The 23,868-nt window shown below is 38.1% G+C and overlaps 1 protein-coding gene across 1 annotated transcript; it reads left to right on the top strand.

Annotated features, from left to right (window-relative positions):
* The first annotated feature begins 1,125 nt into the window (after nt 1-1,125).
* Nucleotides 1,126-10,567, top strand: ruvbl2 (RuvB-like AAA ATPase 2). Its single transcript, XM_058777407.1, has 15 exons — nt 1,126-1,224; nt 1,899-1,953; nt 2,068-2,123; nt 2,244-2,385; nt 2,554-2,683; nt 2,980-3,046; nt 3,682-3,788; nt 4,215-4,308; nt 4,410-4,533; nt 4,680-4,774; nt 5,330-5,448; nt 5,560-5,679; nt 5,776-5,905; nt 5,998-6,112; nt 10,274-10,567. The coding sequence occupies exons 1-15, from the start codon at nt 1,213-1,215 to the stop codon at nt 10,297-10,299; spliced, it is 1,392 nt and encodes a 463-aa protein (XP_058633390.1). The 5' UTR covers nt 1,126-1,212; the 3' UTR covers nt 10,300-10,567.
* Nucleotides 10,568-23,868: the final 13,301 nt, after the last annotated feature.

Here is a 23,868-nt window from a genome sequence, read left to right as displayed (position 1 = left end):
GATGCCTACATAGAGCACAAACAGGAGTAAAATTTTAGTCTTAAGTGTGTCAAAATTCTAAGAATGATGTAATTTTACTGATGACAAGAGTGATTCATAAAGGTTCCTAAGTGTTAAGACTAGGTCTCAGCTCCTAAATTATTTAAGAGAGCTGGAGAGGTCTACTAAGCTAGTTAGGAGTAACAAGATCGCAGCAAAGAGGAGTAGACACACACTTTCCAATGAAGATATGATGTATTGGAGTTACAGTATATGATGATATGGAGTTGATAAAACGATACAAACTTGATCGTTATGATAGTCAATTTTTTTTTTGTAACTGACAAAGTAAGAAATTTAATAACTTCTTCCACTCTACAAATCAATGCTGCAGAAATGAAAGTAATAATGACATTTTTTTGGCAGGAAAATTGGAAAAATGCAGCAATGCACCAGTTTTGACACAGTAAGCAGGGTCTTACATATTGTGGCACTAACCCCACAAAACACAACAGAGGCAAAAAGAGATGTATGGAATTTATTTATTTATTCATTTATTTATTTTTATACATATGGGCCCAGGTTTTTATAAAGATTTCGTCCTAATGATAACTTAAGACTTATTACAAGAGTGACCTCTGCTGGTTGCAATCACATCTGACTCAACAATGGGGCTTTTGAACAAATAAAACTTTGATTTATTTTACACTTATATTTTTCTACTGTTAGCTTAAACTGAAAAGAAAGAAAGAAAAAGAGAAAGAAAGAAAGCACTGCTTAATACATTTTGTAGTTTAGATTTCTACTATCCCTGCCACCATTTTTCTCAAAAAGTATGCACTTTAAATTTGTATATATATTTTTACATTTATAATTAATACGTTTGTTCAAATATTACGTTTTCAATCTAAATCTGAAATAACAGCCAGAAATGAATAATAATAATAATAATGAATAAACTTTCCTGCTGAAAAAAAAAACTAAAGCATACAAATCAAAACATTACTAACTGGTTCATTATTTTCAACCCATTCTCACTGATGCTACCAAGACTAGGGCTATCACAAGCCAATTTTACCTCGATGACAAATTGAAATCTACAGAATTCATAGCAAAATGTTTAACTTTGAGTGTGTACGCACATTCAAACAGAACTCAGGATCGAGGTCACGTGTTTCACCCGGATGGATTTCCACTGCGCACCCATTCAGATAAACCGCCTTATGAGAGAACATGGCAGCGCAGGTGAGACTGATATTTAGCATTTATTTCAGGATTGTTGACAAATATACCATTTTTGCAGGTTGTATACAAAATAATATATGTGTTTGCCACTATTGTGTGCTGCCTGTAGAGCCTTGAAATGTTTTGTGAATAAAAACATTAAACACGTCTGTGGGTTTGCCGCTTTTAGCACATGTGCTTCAGTTTATTACAACAATAATTCAGTTTTAATTCAGATCTTTGAGATTTTGAGGTCCATTCATGAAAATGGCCTTTATCCAGATATTCAGAAATTGAGAGTTTTCCTAGTAACGTTAAATGGTTCTGTAAGTAGCCTGAAATCATAGTTTGTGTTTATGATGTTTAGCATGCGTGTCACTGTTTTTATTAGAAATATGAAACTCCCCTATGTAAACAGCATTACTTGCGCATTTGCCACAAATAGTCATTGCGGTAGTAAAATTACGGTCCCGTATTTTACACTGTACACATTTCTGCGGCATTGCTAAAAGTTAAGCTAACTGGAAACTGTGTTGCGCTTGTGTGTCACTATGGCAACGCACGCGCTTAACGGCTGTTTACTGATCAAATTACATAAAAATGACATAAACGCAGCGTAATATTTAATTTTCACACTTACATTGTACGTAATTTTACACTTGCATTATATTTACCTTTTTAATTTGTTATGAAAGGTGGCAGCCACGAAGGTTCCGGAGGTGCGAGACATCACTCGAATTGAGAGGATTGGTGAGACACTAAACAACCCACAATAACAATAAAAAGCAAGAATGAATGAATTTTTGCTACCAGAATAGGTTTTTGATTATGATAAAGTGACATAAATCTTGATTTCTCTTACAGGCGCACACTCTCACATTCGTGGCCTTGGGTTAGATGATGCCTTGGAGCCACGGCAGGTAATGTTCAATGTTTATGATTGATTTATCAGTGACAAGACACTTGTCCTAAGCTTAAATATTGCTCACTGCATGTTTAGAACAAAATGACATACGAATGATGAACCTCTGTCTCACAAGGTGTCTCAGGGGATGGTGGGTCAGTTGGCGTCTCGAAGGGCAGCCGGGCTGATCCTTGAAATAATCAAAGATGGTCAGATTGCTGGTCGTGCTGTCCTCATCGCTGGCCAACCTGGGACAGGCAAGACAGCTATTGCTATGGGTGAGTTTCTGCATATTTTTATCATGATCAATCACATTTGAGACGTAGAATTAATTTACAAGGTTTAATAAATGCACCACAATCACAGTAATGGTATGTGTCAAAAATATATGTATCAAAATTGCAAAGCCGTTGTAAAATAACCAGTGAGTTGTGTTTATTGTACAGGTATTGCCCAGTCTCTTGGCCCTGACACACCTTTCACTGCTCTGGCTGGGAGTGAGATTTTCTCTCTGGAGATGAGCAAGACCGAAGCTCTGAGCCAGGCCTTCCGCAAAGCCATAGGAGTCAGGATAAAGTGAGTGAGGCCAGCTGAAGTGTGAAGCAGCATAAAGTCTTCATTAATTACAAAGAATAACCTTCAAACATGTAATATGCATATTGTCACTTTGGCTTTATGACATATTAAAGCAGGGGGATAGTAGGCTGTCTCCAAATGGATATTAAATTATTTACTGATTATGGATTTTAAAGAATAGTTTACTCATTTACTTTTTTTTATTTTATTTTTTTTAAGAGTTCTAGTATGTAGTTTATTTAATATTTCATAAATTACAGCATGACTGCTCATGTTCTATATTTGTTGTTTGGCAGAGAGGAGACTGAGATCATTGAAGGAGAGGTGGTAGAGATTCAGATTGACAGACCTGCTACAGGAACTGTAAGTCTCTGACATAGACCAAATTCACTGAATTAATTTCTCTGTTTTGTTACCGTTGTTCTTATGGCACCAGACTCATCATCTGTTTAAAATAATTTGAATTAATATATAAATTAAAAAAATTTTTTTATCTCTGAATAATAAAGACTAACATTACATTGTCTCTAGTGGCAGCTGTAGTTTACAGTTAAAAGTTGACTCAGTGAAACTACTTTTTTTTCCTTTTTTTTTTTAAAGAATAATGATGTACGTGGATACATAATTAATAATATTTTTATCCCATTAAAAATAAGAATTGTAATTTTTGAATTCATGGTTACTTTAACATTTGGCATACCTTGAGAAGCTGAAGTAAAATGAGAATTTCATCACACAGCACACTTTCCTGAACGCACTCTAATTTAATACATTTATTTGGCTGGAAAGCATTATTAAAGATATTTATCATTCTTCAGTGGGAAATTAACTTTTTATTATTATGAAAGTGAGAAATGAATTTTCAGCTGCGTTGATAAGTGGAATGTAGGACTCGGGTCCCAAAATAGTGCTCAGTATGAAGCTACTGTAGGAGATGTCCCTAAGTGAACTCAGTTAGACATTAATCATTTTTTTCTCATTTGTGTATTTGTATTAAGGGTGCAAAAGTGGGGAAACTCACGCTGAAGACGACAGAGATGGAAACCATCTATGATCTGGGGACCAAGATGATTGAGAGCCTCAGTAAAGAGAGAGTGCAAGCTGGGTGGGTAGATAATAAAGCTGAAATTTGTGATAGCCTTTTCTGTATAAAACAAATTGATCTGATTGGACTGCGATCCAGCTTCTCCAACTAATTGTGTTAATCGTGTCTGTAACAACTGAATTACTGAAACATTTGATGAGCTTGGATGAGATCTGAATTGTAGTAATAAGCCCTTGAGTTGTATTATTATTAATTTTAAACCTATAATGTTGATAACAGATTATTTATCTTAAGGATGATGTATTTGCTTTATGGTAAGTTTGTAGTGTGTGTATATAATGCATATACATAAACATACATATATTGAGATTGGTATATGAGATGAGAGTGAATATAAGTCATAAAAAGGCTTAAGCCAAACCACATTGTTTTAGGTTTTCCTCTGCTTATATCATTAAAGGATGACACATTTTTCATATTCTGCAGAGATGTGATCACCATCGATAAAGCCACAGGAAAGATTAGCAAGCTGGGACGGTCATTTACTCGAGCAAGAGATTACGACGCCATGGGTTCACAAGTACACATTCTCTCTTCCTCTGTGAAATGAATCCATCAATCAATGACAACTTTTCCCTGAGAGTATTTTTTTATATATACTGTTTTTGTTGTTTATTTTAGACACAGTTTGTGCAGTGTCCAGAGGGAGAACTGCAGAAACGGAAAGAGGTTGTTCACACTGTCTCTCTTCACGAAATTGACGTCATTAACAGCCGCACTCAGGGATTCCTGGCCTTATTTTCAGGTTGGTCATACTTTTTAAAACTGACAAACTAGATAATGACATGCTCAGTGAAACTAATCCTTGATTAGTCTTTCAGAATCAAAAGAAAAATCTGTAGATGTTTGTGTTTGTTTGCTGTTGTTGATGTTTGATTGTCTGTGCTGCAGGTGACACAGGAGAGATTAAGTCAGAGGTTCGAGAGCAGATCAATGCTAAGGTGTCTGAATGGAGAGAGGAAGGCAAAGCTGAGATCATTCCTGGGGTAAGCAGGCCAGTCAATAAGACCTTTGAAGTGTTCAATGGAGAGGAACCAGCTTACACACAGAGAATAGACTTTACTTCAATTCCTTTTTTTTCTAATGAAAACCTTCCAACTATTGACCCTTTCAGAAAAAGTAAGAGTGCAGTGACTTTCTTTTAACACTCTACTGCATGTTTTTAAAAACGGTGTTAATAAAGTTTAATTTGGTTTTCTTCAATTACAAAAACAACAACCTAATACATAAATCAATAAAATAATACTTTAGAATTGCTTCCAAGTTTTTATATAAAATCTAAGTTTATATGCAATTTCATAAAAAAATAAAAAAAACCTTTTTAGAGCCTATATGCCACAAGATTTTAAACGCACAAACAGGATGTTGTAATCAAGAAAAAAAAAGTCTTATTTGTGTATTCCACCAAGTATACTCTGCATTATTAACTCTTATTGCCATCTTATATGCGTCATGTTTTTTTCAAATGGGTTTGTTAGCCTGTGGCATCACACAATAGAGATCATCTGCAGAGGAAATGTTAAGCTTATTTGTGCTTGCAGGTTCTCTTCATAGATGAGGTCCACATGTTGGATATAGAATGCTTTTCATTCCTGAATCGAGCTCTTGAGAGTGATCTATCACCTGTACTTATCATGGCCACTAACCGAGGCATCACCCGGTAGACACACAACAACACAACAACTACCATTAATGCATTAATTGTGGATTAATGCATCAACTACCATTAATTGTTGATCATTTCTCATCCACTGTTGTTTCATTTTTACAGTATCAGAGGCACCAATTACCAGAGTCCTCATGGTATTCCCATAGACATGCTTGACCGTCTGCTCATCATTGCAACCTCTCCCTACACTGAGAAGGAGACCAGACAGATCCTGAAGATTCGGTGAGAGCATTTTTGAAGTTAAATAATATGCAGTATTGTGAGGTTTTTTTTTTTTTGTCACTTCTCACCATACATGCATGTGTGTTTATGTTCCAGCTGTGAGGAGGAAGATGTCGACCTGAGTGAGGAGGCACACACAGTTTTAACGCGTATCGGACAGGAGACTTCACTCCGTTATGCCATCCAGCTCATCAGTACTGCAGGCCTGGTGTGCCGCAAACGCCGGGTAATGCCAACACACATGTATCGTGGCCAGTGCTGCAAGAAATTACAATAAGAAGCATTTTTGGTCTGACTGTGGCTGTACATTTCTCACAGGGCACTGAAGTCCAAGTGGAGGACATTAAGAGGGTCTACTCTCTCTTCCTGGATGAGTCCAGATCCTCACAGTACATGAAAGAATACCAGGACTCCTTCCTCTTCAATGAAACACGTGAGATTCATCTCTGCTTTTCATGCCCCTGATTCCCATATGTCATATCTTTACAATGCCTTTTTTCCAGCACGCACATGCTTTAATAGTATTTTTAGAGCTGTACATATACAAATAGTACATTTGTATGACTCTTAAGTTATGATCTTATTTAATTGGACAAGCAGTGTTCAAAGATTTCTGATATATAGTCCAACAGCACTGGGGCTTTTCATGGCACTCGTCTATGTTTGTGGCAGTCATGACATACAGTGGGGAAAAAAAATAATTTGATCCCCTGCTGATTTTGTATGTTTGCCCACTGACAAAGGAATGATCAGTCTATAATTTTAATGGTAGGTTTATTTGAGCACAGAGACAGAATAACAACAAAAAAATCCAGAAAAACAAATAAGTATTTGATCCCCTATCAATCAGCAAGATTTCTGGCTCCCAGGTGTCTTTTAAGCCAAGCTGACGCCGACAAACTAGTGGCGACAAAAGCAGACTGCAGGGTCGTCTCATGTCGGCAGCGTCTGGGTCCAAAGTTGCCCTGACCCACCAACACTCGACACCCGATGGCCAAGTAACACGTCCGTTCTGCGCCTTTTCTCACGCACTGAACAGCCAATCAGAATGATCAGATGGCCCGACTGACCGACGAGCTTAACATGTTGAATCGGCCGAAAAAAAGCAGATGAGGACCAACTTCAGCCGACGGCGCGGAACACACTGAGAAAATTTAGTCGGCCGATGAACAAAAACTGCCCGACTGCCGACCGTTGGCTTGGTGTGTACTGGGCTTTAGACAGGTTAGGAGCTGAGATTAGGAGTGCTCCTAATCTCAGTTTGTTACCTGTATAAAAGACAACCTGTCCACAGAGGCAATCAATCAATCAGATTCCAAACTCTCCACCATGGCCAAATCCAAGAATGTCAGGGACAAGATTGTAGATCTACACAAGGCTGGAATGGGCTACAAGAACATCTCCAAGCAGCTTGGTGAGAAGGTGACAACAGTTGGTGCGATTTATTCGTAAATGTAAATGTTATTCATAACTATCAATCTCCCTCGGTCTGGGGCTCCATGCAAGATCTCACGTCGTGGAGTTTCAATGATCATGAGAACGGTGAGGAATCAGCCCAGAACTACACGGGAGGATCTTGTAAATGATCTCAAGGCAGCTGGGAACATAGTCACCAAGAAAACAATTGGTAACACACTACGCCGTGAAGGACTGAAATCCTGCAGCGTCCACAAGGTCCCCCTGCTCAAGAAAGCACATGTACAGCCCGTCTGAAGTTTGCCAATGATTCAGAGGAGAACTGGGTGAAAGTGTTGTGGTCTGATGAGACCAAAATCGAGCTCTTTGGCATCAACTCAACTCGCCGTGTTTGGAGGAGGAGGAATGCTGCCTATGACCCCAAGAACACCATCTCCACCGTCAAACATGGAGGTGGAAACATTATGCTTTGGGGGTGTTTTTCTGCTAAGGGGGCAGGACAACTGCACCGCATCAAAGGGACGATGGACGGGTCATGTACCGTCAGGGCCAGGGCATTGAAAATGGGTCATGGACGGGTATTCCAGCATGACAATGACCCAAAACACACGGCCAAGGCAACAAAGGAGTGGCTCAAGAAGAAGCACATTAAGGTCCTGGAGTGACCTAACCAGTCTCCAGACCTTAATTCCATAGAAAATCTGTGGAGGGAGCTGAAGGTTTGAGTTGCCAAACGACTCCAAATGACTTGGAGAGGATCTGCAAAGAGGAGTGGGACAAAATCCCTCCTGAGATGTGTGCAAACCTGGTGGCCAACTACAAGAAACATCTGACCTCTGTGATTGCCAACGAGAGTTTTGCCACCAAGTACCAAGTCATGTTTTGCGAAGGGGTCAAATACTTATTTGACTCATTAAAATGCAAATCGATTTATAACTTTTTTTTTAAATGCGTTTTTCTGGATTTTTGTTGTTGTTGTTGTTCTGTTTCTCACTGTTCAAATAAACCTACCATTAAAATTATAGACTGATCATTTCATTGTCAGCGGGCAAACGTACAAAATCAGCAGGGGATCAAAAAAAAAATTTCCCCACTGTACTGTCAGTTTCCACAACTGATCCTGCTTTGCCTTTTTTGGAACTATTTTTAATTGTGGAGCCACAAAAACCCATTTGTGACCCTGGACCACAAAACCAGTCTTAAGTCACTGGGGTATATTTGTAGCAATAGCCAAAAATACATTGTATGGGTCAAAATTACTGATTTTTCTTTTATGCCAAAAATCAATAGGATATTATGTAAAGATCATGTTCCATGAAGATATTTTGTAAATTTCTTACCATAAATGTATCAAAACTTAATTTTTGATTAGTAATATGCATTGCTAAGAACTTCATTTGGACAAATTTAAAGGCAATTTTCTCGATATTTAGATTTTTTTGCACCCTCGGATTCCAGATATTCAAATAGTTGTATCTCGGCCAAATATTGTCCTAACCTAACAAACCATGCATCAATGGAAAGCTTATTTATTCAGCTTTCAGATGATGTATAAATCTCAATTTCGAAAAATTGACACTTAAGACTGGTTTTGTCGTCCAGGGTCACATATTGTCTCTGAAATAGGCATTTTATATCTAAAATGTAAGTACTTTATATCAACTTTTGGTCACACTGTAAGGTCCAATTCTCGCTATTAACAACAGGGTTCCCACGGGTCCTTGAAATCCTTGAAAGTTTGTGAATCTGATTAAAAATTTTCAAGGCCCTGGAAAGTTTTTGAAAATAAACAAACATAGATACAGGTCCTTGAAAATTCCATATTATTCCCTCCGGTCCACTAATGTGTTACGTTAAGTGTTTCCCACGTGAGGTACTTTGTGTTAAGTTAAGTCGTGACGTATTGTCAAGTATGGTGACCCATACTCGAAATTGGTGCTCTGCATTTAACCCATCCAAGTGCAAACACACAGCAGTGAGTAGTGAACAAATGCACACATACACACAGTGAACACGCACCCGGAGCAGTGGGCAGCCATTGCTCCAGCGCCTGGGGAGCAATTAGGGGTTCGGTGCCTTGCTCAAGGGCACCTTAGTCATGGTATCGAAGGTGGAGAGAGTGCTGTTCATTCACAATCCCCACCTTCAATTCCAGAACCTTCAGGTTACAAGCCCGACTCCCTAACCATTAGGCCACGACTACCCCCCTAGTAGTTGTTCATTGCCATGACGTTCACACGCACACGAAACTACTAAGATGGTACCTCAACGTTTCACAGACACACCGTGAAACATTGCAAAAATAGGCTGAAACATGATGACTGGAAAATGCAAATTTCAAGATATTTGGCTCACCAAAGAAGATTACAAAGAATGGCTTGCCAGAGATCCAAAGGATGCAATGTTGAATTGCTTTGCTTGTTAAGATCATGTAAAGCCATGAGGCAAGAAAAACTTAAAAGCATATTCATATATCTTAAAACTTCTGGTTACATGAGCCTAAGCTCTTTTCAATAAAATCCATGCAAAAGTTAATATCAGATCATTTTAGAATACAGTATAGTATGTACCAAATATTATTCAATTTTATGCAATACAGAAATACGACAAATATCAGATTTCTGTCATATGGCCAAAAATAAATGCAAAAAAAAAAAAAAAATTGCTTTTTTGCATAGTGAAAACTGTAACAATGTATCTTACAAGGTGATGCGACGTAACCTTTGCTCTCACTTGAAATGTGTCCCCACATTAAGTCCTTGAATTTGAGGGTATTGGACCTGGAAAGTCCTTGAAAGGTCCTTGAATTTGAAGTTAACCAAGGTGTGGGAACCCTGTAACAAGTTAAGTTTAGATTATTGGGCAGAATTAGGGATTTAGAAAATGGTCATGCATAATGTGTTTTATAAGCACTTAAGTGCTAATACGTTAATAATAGGCATGCTAATAATGGTGCGAATTGGTCCCTTTACTAAAGTGTTACCCAACTTTTTGTACACTACTTTTATGCAACTTTTCTAGATTTGTAGAGCTGTTAAATAAAAGCATTACACTTGCAGTCTTGTACCTTCAGCCAAATTACTGCCCACTCAAAAGTGTGAGTGTGATATTGCTTCTTAAAATTATTAGGGTTTAAAATTGATTTACAACATCTTCCTCTCTCTGTTTCTTCTTTCAGAATCCCCTCAGATGGACACCTCATAATAAAAAAGCTGTGAAGAGGTGTCTCAATTCATTGCTCCTGTGAAGTCCATTTACTCTTATGACCTCGTCCCTTAGAAGTGTTCAGGCAATTGAGTGAATTCATGCACTCAAGCTTTTTCTTTGTCATCTTTTTCTTTATTTGCTACTTGGTATTGCTAGATTTGATGTTTTTCATTGAATAAAGAATTTCTTCTTGTTTGGCTGTATAACATGGTAACCAAAAGATGAAATAAAACTATTTGACCATAAATTGACGTAATGACACTGATTTTAAAGTTGTCATCGTGACCCATAAAACACTGATCTTGATGATGACTACAACACTGATTCTACAGTCCATATATAAAATCTACTTCCTTATGATATAGTTTTAATTGAGTGATTAATGTACAGTACTGACATTCTTTGTCCATATTCATGAATCAAGCCTAATGTTCATGTAAAAGAAGCAGTGTGATTTTTGTATTATATACTATTAATAGAATTTATATATATATATATATATACTAGCGAAGCAACATTTCTAGTTTACGTTTTTGTTTGTTCATCTAATATTTATATTTGATCTTGTTTCTGCTTGTTTTCAATTAATGAAAACATTTAAATAGTTTTAGCTAATGTGTTCTGACATGTCTCTGTTCTCCTCAGGCTACTTATCAATTGTAGTATTACAGTACTTGGCTAGGTGGCAGTATTTAATCAATATTCAGCAGTTCTTTATTCTGTAACTTGACAGTGAACATGTATATCTATTTTTCCACCTTAACCAGTGTACCAGAAAGTTTCCTTTTTTAATTTGAAAGGTTTTAATATCCTTTTGAAACTTTAAGATGATGTTTGTCAACATTTTGGCAGTATGCACGTTTACAAGGATTGTATGTACTTAACAAAACCAGAGTGAGATTTAGAAACCCAGAGGTTTTGATGTTTGGTCTTTGCTAACCGAGCAGAAGACAAGCCAATTCATTCATTCGCGGTGTGATGAATATATGGATAGATGGACAGTGGACCTTTTCTTTGGGGTAATCTTAGCAAAAGCGCCTCACACAGTCGTCGTCATGTCTGAGGTTACAAAGCAACGTTTCCGTATGCCGCATGAGTGAACATAGCCTTCCATTTACAGGGTGTCTGCCTGTTAAAAAAGAACCATGACTAACAAAACAGCAGACTGCTCTAAAATGAAGGAGAAAACATAAGAGATAATCCTTGGAGACACATTGAGTAGACGCCACTGGCTGGCTGGCCGTCTCAAAAGAGCTTCTGGGCAGTTAGATGAAATCAAAGGTATATAAATTGGAAAGGTCTGTGAGTCTGAGAGGGTTGTGTGCACGCTCTCTGTTCCTCTCCAGCGTCCCAGAGATAAGGCCGTAATTCAAAACCACCCATTAACATGTCAGGATAAATGGCAGTGAGAAGGGAAAGCATTGGAAAGCTATACCGCATCCAGGCCCAGTTACTTCAGCGCAATCCCTGAAAGTTATGACATCCGCTACCAACACTTGACTGTTTCTTAAGAATAATGGACTGGAGGAATTTTTCTTGTGTGATTATTTTAGGTCGTAGACTGGCCAGGAAAAAAAAAAAAACTATTTCTTGCTTTCTTAGGTTGACTAATCATGACCTGCTTTTTCTTCCTCTTCTTTGTAGACTTTGTACCTAGTGTGCTGAAAAATCCCTTTAAGGGAGCATTATTGGAATACAAATCACTTTCATGAGAGATTAAGGGAGAAAGGAGCCTCGCTGCTCCCTCTTAGCTGCCTTACCTGAGATATTTGTGATGTTTCATAACTCTCCCCATTTCTCCCTTTTACTCGAGAGGATTAATCTGTCATCTGTATCCCACAAATCCCTCTCAGTCTCCTGCTGCATATCTCTGGGCAGCTCTCCCAACATCCACTTCTTTGGCATCACAGAAGAGTCTGCTGGAATGATAATGCAAAAGCAGAGATGATGGGAAATTTAAAATGTCTTGAATTTATAAAATAAAACGTTAAAATAAAAACCGGTGGTCTAAATCTGTAGAGAACCCTGTGGAGAAATTGTGGAGTGTTGTGACTGAATGACACTCCTGCTGCTGCTGATATGAGCATATTAAAGCTGAGCTGTATTTATCAGCCTATTTCTGATATGCATAATAAATGGTGATGCTATATTAGTTACCAGCAAGAATTAGATTTTTTTTAAATGTATTTGTTATTATACTATTGGGCTGTTGAATGATTGAATCTGATTGGCTGACGAATGTTCTGTCTGCAATTATTTTCAGGGAAACCCATGGTTAAAGTAGTTCCAGGCAGGTCTTGACCGCATTACATGTTCATATCACTTCGCCAAATGATTTCAGTTATTTCAAAGGTCCTTATAGCTTACAACAGCAAAGCAACTAAAAGCCACAACGACACTGACCGAGCAAATAAAACAAGATAAAACGACAAATTATCACTCAAAACCACTCAAACGCGCACACATACAGTCAGTGTTGCCAATTTAGCAATTTTGTTGCTAAATTTAACAACTTTTCAGACTACCCTATCAACTTTTTCTTCCAAAAGCTCCTAGCAACAAATTTAGCAATTTTTAAAATTTATTTGCCAACTTTTAGTAACTTTTGATAAGTGACTTACACGAATTACACAAAAAGAGGAAACCAAAGATGCCTAGCAGTATACACATCCAGTGTTGGGCACGTTACTTTAAAAAAGTAATTAGTTATAGTTACTAGTTACTTCTCACAAATAGTAACTGAGTTAGTAACTGAGTTACATCATTATAAAAGTAACTAATTACCAGGAAAGTAACTATTGCGTTACTTTAAAAAATGTTCAAATGTCAAATAACTTTGGATGCCCCCAATATTAAATATGTTAAATTAATGAAATGGACACTAAAGAGAATAAATGATTATTATAAAACATTGTACATTAATCTACACTATTTATCTACTGACACTTAGTATCAGTCAGTCAAGCATTATAATATAATATTATGATAATTTAATATTATATGATGATAGAACTTTAGTAATTAGAATAACCAAGTATGAATGCATATTTGCCATCAATATAAAACGCACTAAGGATTAATGAGCTGCTGGGTTCATGAATATTAATCACGTTGTCTGCGTTCGCTCGAATTGATTTGCTGAAATCAAAACAGGGATGATAATAGCAGAGCCATGGCTCTGGATAATAGGTGAGCGCCAGCCAATGAGATTGTCGTTTGCGCATTAGTTCCGCCCACTACCAGAGAAACCGGCAGTTCTTAAAAGCTGAAGAATTCCAAAGGAATTTTGACAGGAAAATACAACAAAGAATATCGTTTACATGTAGCGTGTCAATTCTGCATGTTATGAAAGACTCTTGCTCTGTCTCTTTCTTTGCGTGCGTGTATGTGAGAGAAAGCGACGGAGAGGTGTGCGCCTTCACACTAGAGTTTATGGTACGTCAAATACAGCTACACTGCGCATCCATTCAGATGAACTTAAAAATTAAATTCTAATAATATAATATAGTAACGCCACATTTTATTGTCAGTAACGGTAACGGCGTTGTAACGGGGGAAACAGTAATTCGTTTGATTATTTCGCTGCTCTAACGACGATTTTATCATTAATGTTGTTTAGCAACTTAAAAGCAAATGACATTTCTCATAAGTGAGGTAATATCGGCGCTGTTCTTGAAGAAGATGAACTTACAGTTTTGCTCATTTACAGACGCTCTGCCGAACACCGCTGAGAGACGCAAAGACTCGGGACAACTTTGAGGACAAAAACCTTGGAATGGCAGTGTAATACTGTTAAGTGATTGGTTATCACCATATTGCATCAGCCAGAATTTTAATACCAATGCATCCCTACTATTTACACTTATTTACATATTTGCTTGATTGAACAGATTGCTGTCTGATTGGTGACATTCCGTTTAGATTTTCTACAAAAATGTCAGAATATATAAATCCAGTCACATTCTCTCTGCAAATATAAGCGTTCCCTACACAATGATCCCAGTACTGAGCAACAAAATGTTCTGTTGATGAATGTTTTTGTCACCTCTTGTGGAATTAATAGCTTTGTCTCCTTCCATTCGTCTTCCATTCAAACTTCAGTCAGTGTCTGATCAGTGAAAATGCATGAAATGACCAAGTGTAAATACCCAGGCCTCTGTGCTGGGATGTGTGTTATGCAATGCTGTGTGTGTTTCTGGATTTGAGGACAGTGAGGTATGAAGCAATCTGTTCTTCACCATGGTCCATCTGTGTGTTATATGGGGTACCAGTGAGTGCTCTCACTCAGGGATTGAACATTCAGACCTCGGCAGATTGCATCAGCCTGTTTGGGTCATCCTGACATAATTGCTAATAAACCACCATGTGCACTCTTCATTGACAACATGACCCTATATGTTGTGTAAAGGTCTTTAATGCAAGTATTTTGCTGTATTTCAGATGAGTATAAGAGGGAGGAACTCCCTGAAGAGGGTGTACTGCGGATTCTGTCATGTGTTAAGTGGCTGTCATCATCTACTCTCCCTAGAAACAAGCATCTTCCTAAAGCTCAGAACTGCAGCATCCGTCTTCACTGAGAGGACACCCTGTTCTATCTCCATTTGCTGTTTTATCTCCATTTGCTGTTCCTCACCTTCTCTTTCACGTTAGTGGTGCTTGCGAGAGTGCACAGACTGGATTAGGGATGTGAACGAACCTCTGTCCCCAAATTTTAAACTTCGACATGTGATTCTTTCTTAATAGTTTGTGCTACAGACATGAATATTGCCTCAAATTATGCGGCTTAATAGGCAGAGGTATTCAAAGAGATCTGACTCATTTGGTGCTCAGAAATAAAACCTGCATTAAAACCCACAGATTTACACTGATGAAGGGATTCAAGCCTTGTCTAGAGAATTGATATGAGCCAGTAAGATACCACAGCCTAGTAACAGCATAGCAATATGCTAAAAATCTCTGAATGCTGTAGAAACCGGATATGTCCTGGCAACCTCCCAGAACACCCTAGCTTTAGATGAACAAGCAAAAAATTTCAATATTTGTTCTTTTTGATTCTTAAAGTTATATTATTTGTGGCATGTATTCCAAGATCATTTTCCTTCTTATTGCATCTGTCATGATCTCTTTCTCTCCTCCTTTTTTTCTAATAATTGCAGTCTTTAGGAAAGTACCTGCCTCCTTCAATTTGTGCTGTTTTCTCCATCTGTCTCCACGGTCTCGCTCTACTCTCTGCTTATGCTGGCTGCTGGCTATGTTTAGATGCTGTCATCTCCAAAAGGTACTTTTACACATGTGCTATTCAAACAAATACACACTCTCCTGTGTAGCCAAACATTCACACACATGGACACCAAGCACTGGCAGATACACAAATGTCCAGGTGTGTGCCTGTGATCGTCCCCTCAGGAGTTAGTTGCAATGTTTGAGCTTCATTCATGCTCGCGCACAGCTTGGTGTGTTATATTTAGCAGGGAGAAGTAAACAGAGTGTTTCTGCTCTGGTTCAGATAAAAAGTGTGATTTAGCCACTTGGTGTGGGAATCTATTTGTAGCAGATCACAGGACTGTGCAACTCTTTTGTAGATAATACATTTACCAAATGCAGTGAAAAAGACACAGTGTGTAAATAATGTGCAAGGTAAATGCGTATAAAAATAAAACAGTAATGCACTCTAAAACCACCGGTATTGACATTTCCATTTTTATTCTTGGCAATTTTTCCCTTCATATTTTACAAAGAGAGGTCTCTCATAATGTACAGTAGATGCCTATTTCTGCCACACAAGAAAAAACAAAAACATAATTTTAGAAAAAACATTTGAAATGATGACATACTTGTGTATAATTATTAGACGAAAAGCTGAAATTATGACAAACATATTTATAACATGAAAATTATATTCATATGGCATTATGTTATAAGTGAATTCAGTGCTGGTCTTTTAATTGTTTTTACTTTTTTCATTTTCCTCTATTTTTGTTCCCCTAATGAAAATAGCCTATTTTGACTAGGTTTGTACTAAATCACGAGGCTTTATTTATTTTTTTGCTTCTAAAATTTTTGTCATAACACATAGGTGCTTTTCAGTGATCATCATTGAAGAAATTGCTTCTTTCCCCACAGAATATTCAGTTTCAGTAGTCACTATATTAACCAGCCAAGTCTTGACCCCTTGACAGAATTACTGCCTGAACCTGACCAATATTCAGAGGTCAGCCAGCTGATTGATAAATTCAGACATGGCAACCTGCAGAGAATGCCACCTTGCACTTTAAAAGATCACAATAATTAGATCCATTCACGTGGATTTTGGGCTATGTTGAGGGATTAGTCAACTGATTACTACATATAGTATATATTATATATATTTACAGTATACATTTGGGATCAGTAATTTTTTTTAAGAAATTATTAATTTAGCAAAGATGTGTTGAATTGATCAAAAGTGACAGAAAAGACATTTATCTTGATATAAAAAATGTGGCTGAAAGTTATATGGCTGAAAGTGTGTTTTTTATTTATTTTATTTTTTTGCTTCCTATCCATCAAAGCATCCTGAAACATAAATTATGTTTTCCACAAAAATAGCAGCACATCTTTCAGCATTGATAATAAGAAATGCTAATGCTAAATGCACTGCATAATACACCCTGCTTGCATTAGTAACGAATAAAATGTATTCACTCTAATACTCATTAGAATATGAAGATCATTGAAATACGTGCTCAGATGCATAGGGCCGATACAGGTAATTTGACTACTAAAGACTACTTTTTGACAAAGTGAAGTCCAATTTACATGACTGGGTGCTATAGTAGATAGTTTTGTTTGGCCTTAGAATTTGAAATTCTCATGGCACTTTTTGTGTTGTCTCATGGCATGTTTTGTCAGTTTTGACTCATCAGCCCATGTGAACTTTAAATTTGAGCCTAAAATGACAGGCTTTACTTCACTTCACTCTTCCGCTTTACATCTACGGCGTTTGCTGCAATCCTTTAATTTTCCCCAGTCAAGTGCAGCCTGCAGGAGACTGCTGAGAGTGCATTCACACACACACACACACACACACACATCACCAGAATAGCCCCCCATTTGTTCCCATTGATGTGTGTGTCACATCTTGTTGCCGCAGTATTAGAGGGAGATTTTGCTGCAGGGGTGTGACAAGACAGTGTAAACAGTTTTCCCCCTCATTTGCTTCTCTCTCTATTGTCATTACAGTTGCATCGCTCCCAGGCTGATGATACTCAATTTTCATAATGGTGTTTTAGAAAGCAGGCTCAAATTGAAAAAACAGAGTAGCCGAGTTGTGTGTAAATGATTTTGATTATAAAATCACTTTCAGTTATGTAACAAGTTGTTTTCTTTGTGAATGAGTGTTTATCTGATTCTTACACTAGTTTAAGTGTAATGGGGTTAAGGACCGGTGGAGTTGAAGGACCGCTGGTCGTGGTATGTCGAGTCACTGTACTCATTTATGTTGCTCAACCGGCTTTGAAACTCAGTGGCTAATGCTTTATATAAACAATTTTACATGATTATATGAATAATAGAGAGCAACAATGATTGGTGTTCATATGTGATGTCTTATTTGCCCCAATTAGTTGTCTTTGTACATCTTGAAATTGTTGTATGCTGATGGAATTAAAATGTTTGACATTTAAATGTTTTACATTCTTGTTAGGAAAAGAAATGTTGAATCATAAACAGGGGTTAAACAGGGTTAGTGCCCTAACAAATATTGCAATTTAGTGCAATGTGCAATGCTTTGAAACTTATTTTCTACATTAATATGTTTAAATAAAATATCTGAACATATGCAATCATTTACTTGCAAAACAATTTGACCTATGTCAGATCATTCTTCTTTTTTCTGGATATATTTAATTATATATTATAAACTCTAAGAAAAGTCAGTAAAGATAGGGTACTATACTGTTAATATGAAGGAATGTTCTGTATTTATTTTTTCAGGTAAATTAGAAACACCCTAGCAACCACCCTAGAAGCCACTCCAGGTACCCCAGTGTCTGTTCTTCTGATAGACTGTATTGCCTTTAAAACATTCAAACTTTAATCTTTAAAACTACTTTACATATTTCAAACTACCTTACTTCAAACCAAAAACCTTCAAACTTCAAGCTTTTAAAAGTTTCACAAACTTTCTGGCTAGGCGTTTTCAAGCCAACTTAAAGTTTGCCTTCAAACTTTTCTTTCTAGTTTACTTATTTCTAGTTCACCTTCAATTGGTCCCCATTGATTTGCATAGTGTTTTTTTCCCAATACTATGGAAGTCAATGGAGACCAGCAACTGAAGGTGAACTATCCCTTTAAACCTTGCATATGAGATATATTTTGAATGAGAGTATATTCCAACTGGTGGCCATTTTTCTTGTAATCTACATTGTAATGCTCCCATGTGCAAATTTACTCTAAATATTGCTTATATTGTAAAAAAAAACAAAAAAACAATTGAAATACTTAAAATTATGAATCTTGTGTACAATCAGTGACTCAGATCTGCATTCCTGCTCAGCTTGTGTGGTGAGCAAAGAAAGGTAGAGAGAAAGGAAGGTATTTTAAGGTGATCTGGGGTTAAACTCCATTTCAGCATGGAGCCATATTATCCGTCAGAGCCCAGCAGGCCTCCGCGCACAGAGGCAGTGTTCTTCTCTCCTCCTGAGGGAGGAAAGCAATTTGTCATCAAGGAACTTTTTGGCATGGCCAGGGACTGAGATATTTCTCTTCTGAATGTTATTGTAGCATTAAACAGAGTAGACAGAAAATTAGTTCAAAAAGATATGTCAGTGTGGAAAGCTGGATGACCGAGAAAGAAATTTGCTCTCTGCATTTCAGAGACCGAGAAATCCTCGCAACCTGTAAAAGTCCAGATCAGCAGAGTGGGGCCACGTGTAACTACATGCATGAATAATGGATTAATGAGCATGACAGGTGTTGATAACACTGTTACAGAAGCATGTGTGATTCCTGCTTTACAGGAATATGATGTTGTGCCATAGAATATTTAGTACATTCAATAATGTTTATTTTGATGCTACTGTTTGTAATAAAAGCAGTGCTTAAATCTAGAATACATGAAATGTACACCATGAACTTATTTAGGAATCAGTCATTATTCAAATGAATTTGGAGAATTAAAGACTGGAAAAGTTAAGATGTTCATTCTTGGTGAGATCGCCAACTACAGATGAATTTGTGCCTTTGGGGCGGTAATGTTGATAACTGATGTAACAGTAGTCTATTATTATGACAAGATCTATGCAATATTTAAACTTTAAACCTTTTTTTTAACCTATTTACACTGAGTACAAATAGCCCGTCTTGTTGGCAGAGGCTATTTATACTAACTCTGCCCACCATTGCTCTTTAAAGCATTAAAATGACTAAATTAAAAGTTAAAATCACTGAATTAAAAATGAAAATAAAATAAAGAAAATTAATATTTTAACTGCTATAAGAAACACACATTAACTCATTTGAGCTTAGTAATTATTACTGTACTAACCTACATTTGATTTACCCATTACAATAGTACCTTTACAGTTACTGCTATCATAAAAATACACTTGTATGTAGGTGTAAAATTCCACAAAAGACACATTTTATGTCCAACAACAAATATTTTTGCCAAATGTATATTTTACTCAGAATTACTCGTCCACTACTGACAGTAAAATAGATATGTTTGCATGACTTTCTAACATTTACAGATTAAAAATATACCTGTGACATGTCAGTTATGCAGTGAGGAAAACACAACATCTCAATTGCATTAAACAGCACAGATATATTCGCTGTTTGCCATGGTGGACCGATCTGATACATGATCGACATTAAAAGGGTCATCAGATGCCCATTTTCCACAAGTTGATACGATTCTTTAGGGTCTTAATGAAAAGTCTATAACATACTTTGGTTAAAATTTCTCAATGGTAGTGTAAAAACACCCACCCTTTTTAACCTGTCAAAATCAGCTCTGTTTTCAGCAAGCCATTCTAGTCCATGTTGCTTTAAATGCTAATAAGCTCTGCTGACCCCTTCTGTGGAGTGACGAGCAGACTGTAAACTTCAGCCGCAAAACTTGCTAACTATCATATATTAGGAAAGGCAATTTGCAAAGATTCATAAAAACCCTTATACTCACTTCTGTAGATGAAGCTGGATCACGAATGATTCGCACGAACATAGACGCATTTAGGAAGATCGGGATCAGCGCATTCCCTTCAAAACAAAAGTAGCGTTAATCCTCTGCATCTTCAGCGCCTCAGATGTTGGGAGTAAATGACGACTGCTATGTTCATTATTACATTCAGCATATGATGCTATTTTAAAGATCATTATTTTGTGTATTTGTGTAACAGAATATGCTGACATGCTTTAATGTTCAAAAAACACATTATTTTTCAAATACTGTACATTATTGTAGGTCATCTATGCCCCATCTCAAACGCGTCATTTTCAACAAAGCCCCTCCTTCTGACAAGCGCAGTCTGCTCTGATTGGCCAGCTAACCCAATGCATTGTGATGTGACTAGTGGTCGACCGATATTGTTTTTTTGACTGCCGATATCTTGGAAAGCAGGGTGGCCGATGGCTGATATAAAGCCGATATAATTTTATTTATTTATAATATACGTCTTATACGTCGATTTACGCTTTGATTTGAACGCAAACAGCGCATCCTCCTGACACAGAAGAGTGTACGCATTTTGCATCCAGGGGATATTCTCCAAAATGGCACTACAGTGACACAGAGGAGACGTTATGGTGCCTAATTGTTGAATAAAGTTGTGATTTTTGTTTTATTTCCATACAAAAAGTATTCTCGTCGCTTCATAACGTTACGATTGAACCACTGATGGCAGAGTATTCTGATGATGTTTTTCATACTTTTCTGGACCTTGACAGTGTAATTAACTTAAATGGGACAGTCACAAGCCTCCCGGTTTTCATCCAAAATATCTTAAATTGTGTTCTGAAGACGAACGAAGCTGTTACGGGTTTGGAACGACATGGGGGTAAGTGATTAATGACAAAATTTTCATTTTGGGGTGGAGTATCCCTTTAACAGTTCTATCTGATTATGAGACAGACTTCTATCCGTATTAGACAGAACTGTTAACGACGACAGCAAACAAGAGGGAGAATGTGAGCGCTGTGTGCTCAGGTGCTGCCGTTGTCAGCACCGTCAAAGTCCCACCTCGAACACATCGGCCAAACAGAAAAACTTATCGGCCGATGCCGTTATTTGAAAAATGCCAGATATTGGCCGATATATCGGCCTTAGTGCTATATCGGTCGACCGCTAGATGTGACCTTGTTCCCCTCTCACACACACACACAACGCGTTACTCTACGCTGCACAAAACTCTGCATTTGAACAGTCAATAGAAAATACTTAAACTAATAACAAAACATACTTACAGTCGCCAATTCAGAAGCGCCAGATTGTCATAGCAAAGTCGGAACTGACCCTTTTTTTTTTTTAGAAATAGCCTTTGTGCACAGCCAGCCTTGTACTCTCCTTGGTTTGCAAAAGTGTTGACCATAAAATTCAAACATTTGGGTTGTGCTGTTCTGTTGTAAACAAATCTTAACCAATGATTCCTAATTGCATCTACTTTCGGAAGGCCAAATAAAGTGCTTTTTCTTTCGCATAGAAATGCACAGCGTCTCCCTGACATGGCTGCATTTACTGAGGTTACTGAAACCATGCCTTCTTTCTTTGCGTGAACATTTGGGCAGCATTATGCAAATAGTATATATACAGTATATATTTTGAAAATATTTCAGTATTTACATCTCTATATATTCATATAATTTATATTATAAATAAATATATTTTATATATAAACAACATATTTTTCTGAAATATATGCATGCATGTGTGTGTATTTATATATACATAATTATACACAGCACACATATATTATGTAAACAAATTTTTTTATTTCGAATGCGATTAATCGCAATTAATCGTTTGACAGCACTAATATATATATATATGTATGTATGTGTGTGTGTGTGCGTTTTTACGCAGGGCATGTGATGCGTCAGTGTAGCAGTGTTGGAGTAGTAGTGCTTGTAGTTAGCAGCATGCATGCTGCTCCTGCTTGTCACTTTCTGCTTTCAGCTGCTGCCACCGGATAGCCCTTTGTTCTTCAGGGGCGAAAAGAGGAGCCGAGTGTGTAAGTCTCCTCAGCTGGTACATAGCCTCTCCACTGCCAAGATCTCGTACACGCCTCCCCGTGGCACACATGGTAACTGGTCCCTTGCAGTTCCAGGCTAAGTTGTACGGGATCTCGGAGCAGCAGTGGGCCCCAGAGACGTGGCATGTAGCTCCATCAGGTGGAAACGCCCTGATGCCCGTCAACCACTGTCCCAGCTATGGGTAAATAGCCCCAGCTATGGATAAATAGTGAAGACCCCAACGGCGGCGCAGGCGGAAGATGGTGGTGTGTGAACCATCACAACGGCTGGGAAGGCGGAAGAAGGCAACCCCATAGCCACGTGGGTCAACTCGGGAGGGTACAGTGGCTAGGGGAGCAAACCCTGAAGACAAACCTGCACCTGGGGGCAGGCATAGGCGGAGTCCAACTGACCTGACCACCGGCAGCCCCCTGCAACTTCCTGCCAGACGAAGGTCGTCATGGGTTCTCTCATGCCACTAGAGTGAAGATGGTGGGAGTGAGGACTGCGCACCCACACTCCCACCCTAATCTTTACCTATGCGCAAGCTTCTATGTAACCATGGAGTTGGCTTTGCTGTGAAGACTAAACTGCTGCAATGCATTCCGGAATCCCCTATCGGCATCAATGAAAGACTGATGTTATGGCGCATTCCTTTGGCAAAGAAACGCTTCGCCACTCTCATCAGTGCATACGCTCCAACTCTTGATGCCGAGCACAACATCAAAGATGATTTCTATAGAGCTCTTGATGCCATCCTACAGAAAACCCCGGTTACGGACAGGCTTATACTCATGGGCGATTTCAATGCTAGAGTGGGTACGGAGCACCTGGTATGGAGTAAAGTCATCGGCCAGCATGGTGTGGGGAAAATGAACCATAACGGGCTCAGACTCCTCTCCCTCTGTGCAGAGCACCAGCTGGTCATTACTAACACCATCTTCCAGATGAAGAACAGGTTCAAGACCACCTGGCAGCACCCACGCTCAAAACATTGGCATCTCCTTGACTACGTGATTGTCCGTCAAAAGGATAGACAGGATGTTCTCATCACCCGTGTTATGAGAGGAGCTGAGTGCTGGACTGACCACCTCATGGTCAGATCCAATCTACTCATGAGCATTCAACCCCGTAGCCCGAGGACTGCCTCACACAAGAAACTTAACTGCACAGCGCTGAACAGCCACACCACCAAAGACAACCTTCAACGGCACCTTGCTGAAAACCTTAACAAGATCCCGGAAGAATCAGCCGACTGGCCAGCTTTACGCCAGGCTATTTATAACGCAGTCTTAGAGGCGCTCGGCCAGTTAAGGAAACATCACCAGGACTGGTTCGACTGTAACTCAGCCGAGA

The sequence above is a fragment of the Onychostoma macrolepis genome, chromosome 05, assembly GCF_012432095.1.
Source record: "Onychostoma macrolepis isolate SWU-2019 chromosome 05, ASM1243209v1, whole genome shotgun sequence".
Taxonomy (NCBI): Eukaryota; Metazoa; Chordata; class Actinopteri; order Cypriniformes; family Cyprinidae; genus Onychostoma; species Onychostoma macrolepis.
Note: the sequence above shows the minus strand (reverse complement) of the source record. Positions and strands in the feature narration are given on the sequence as shown.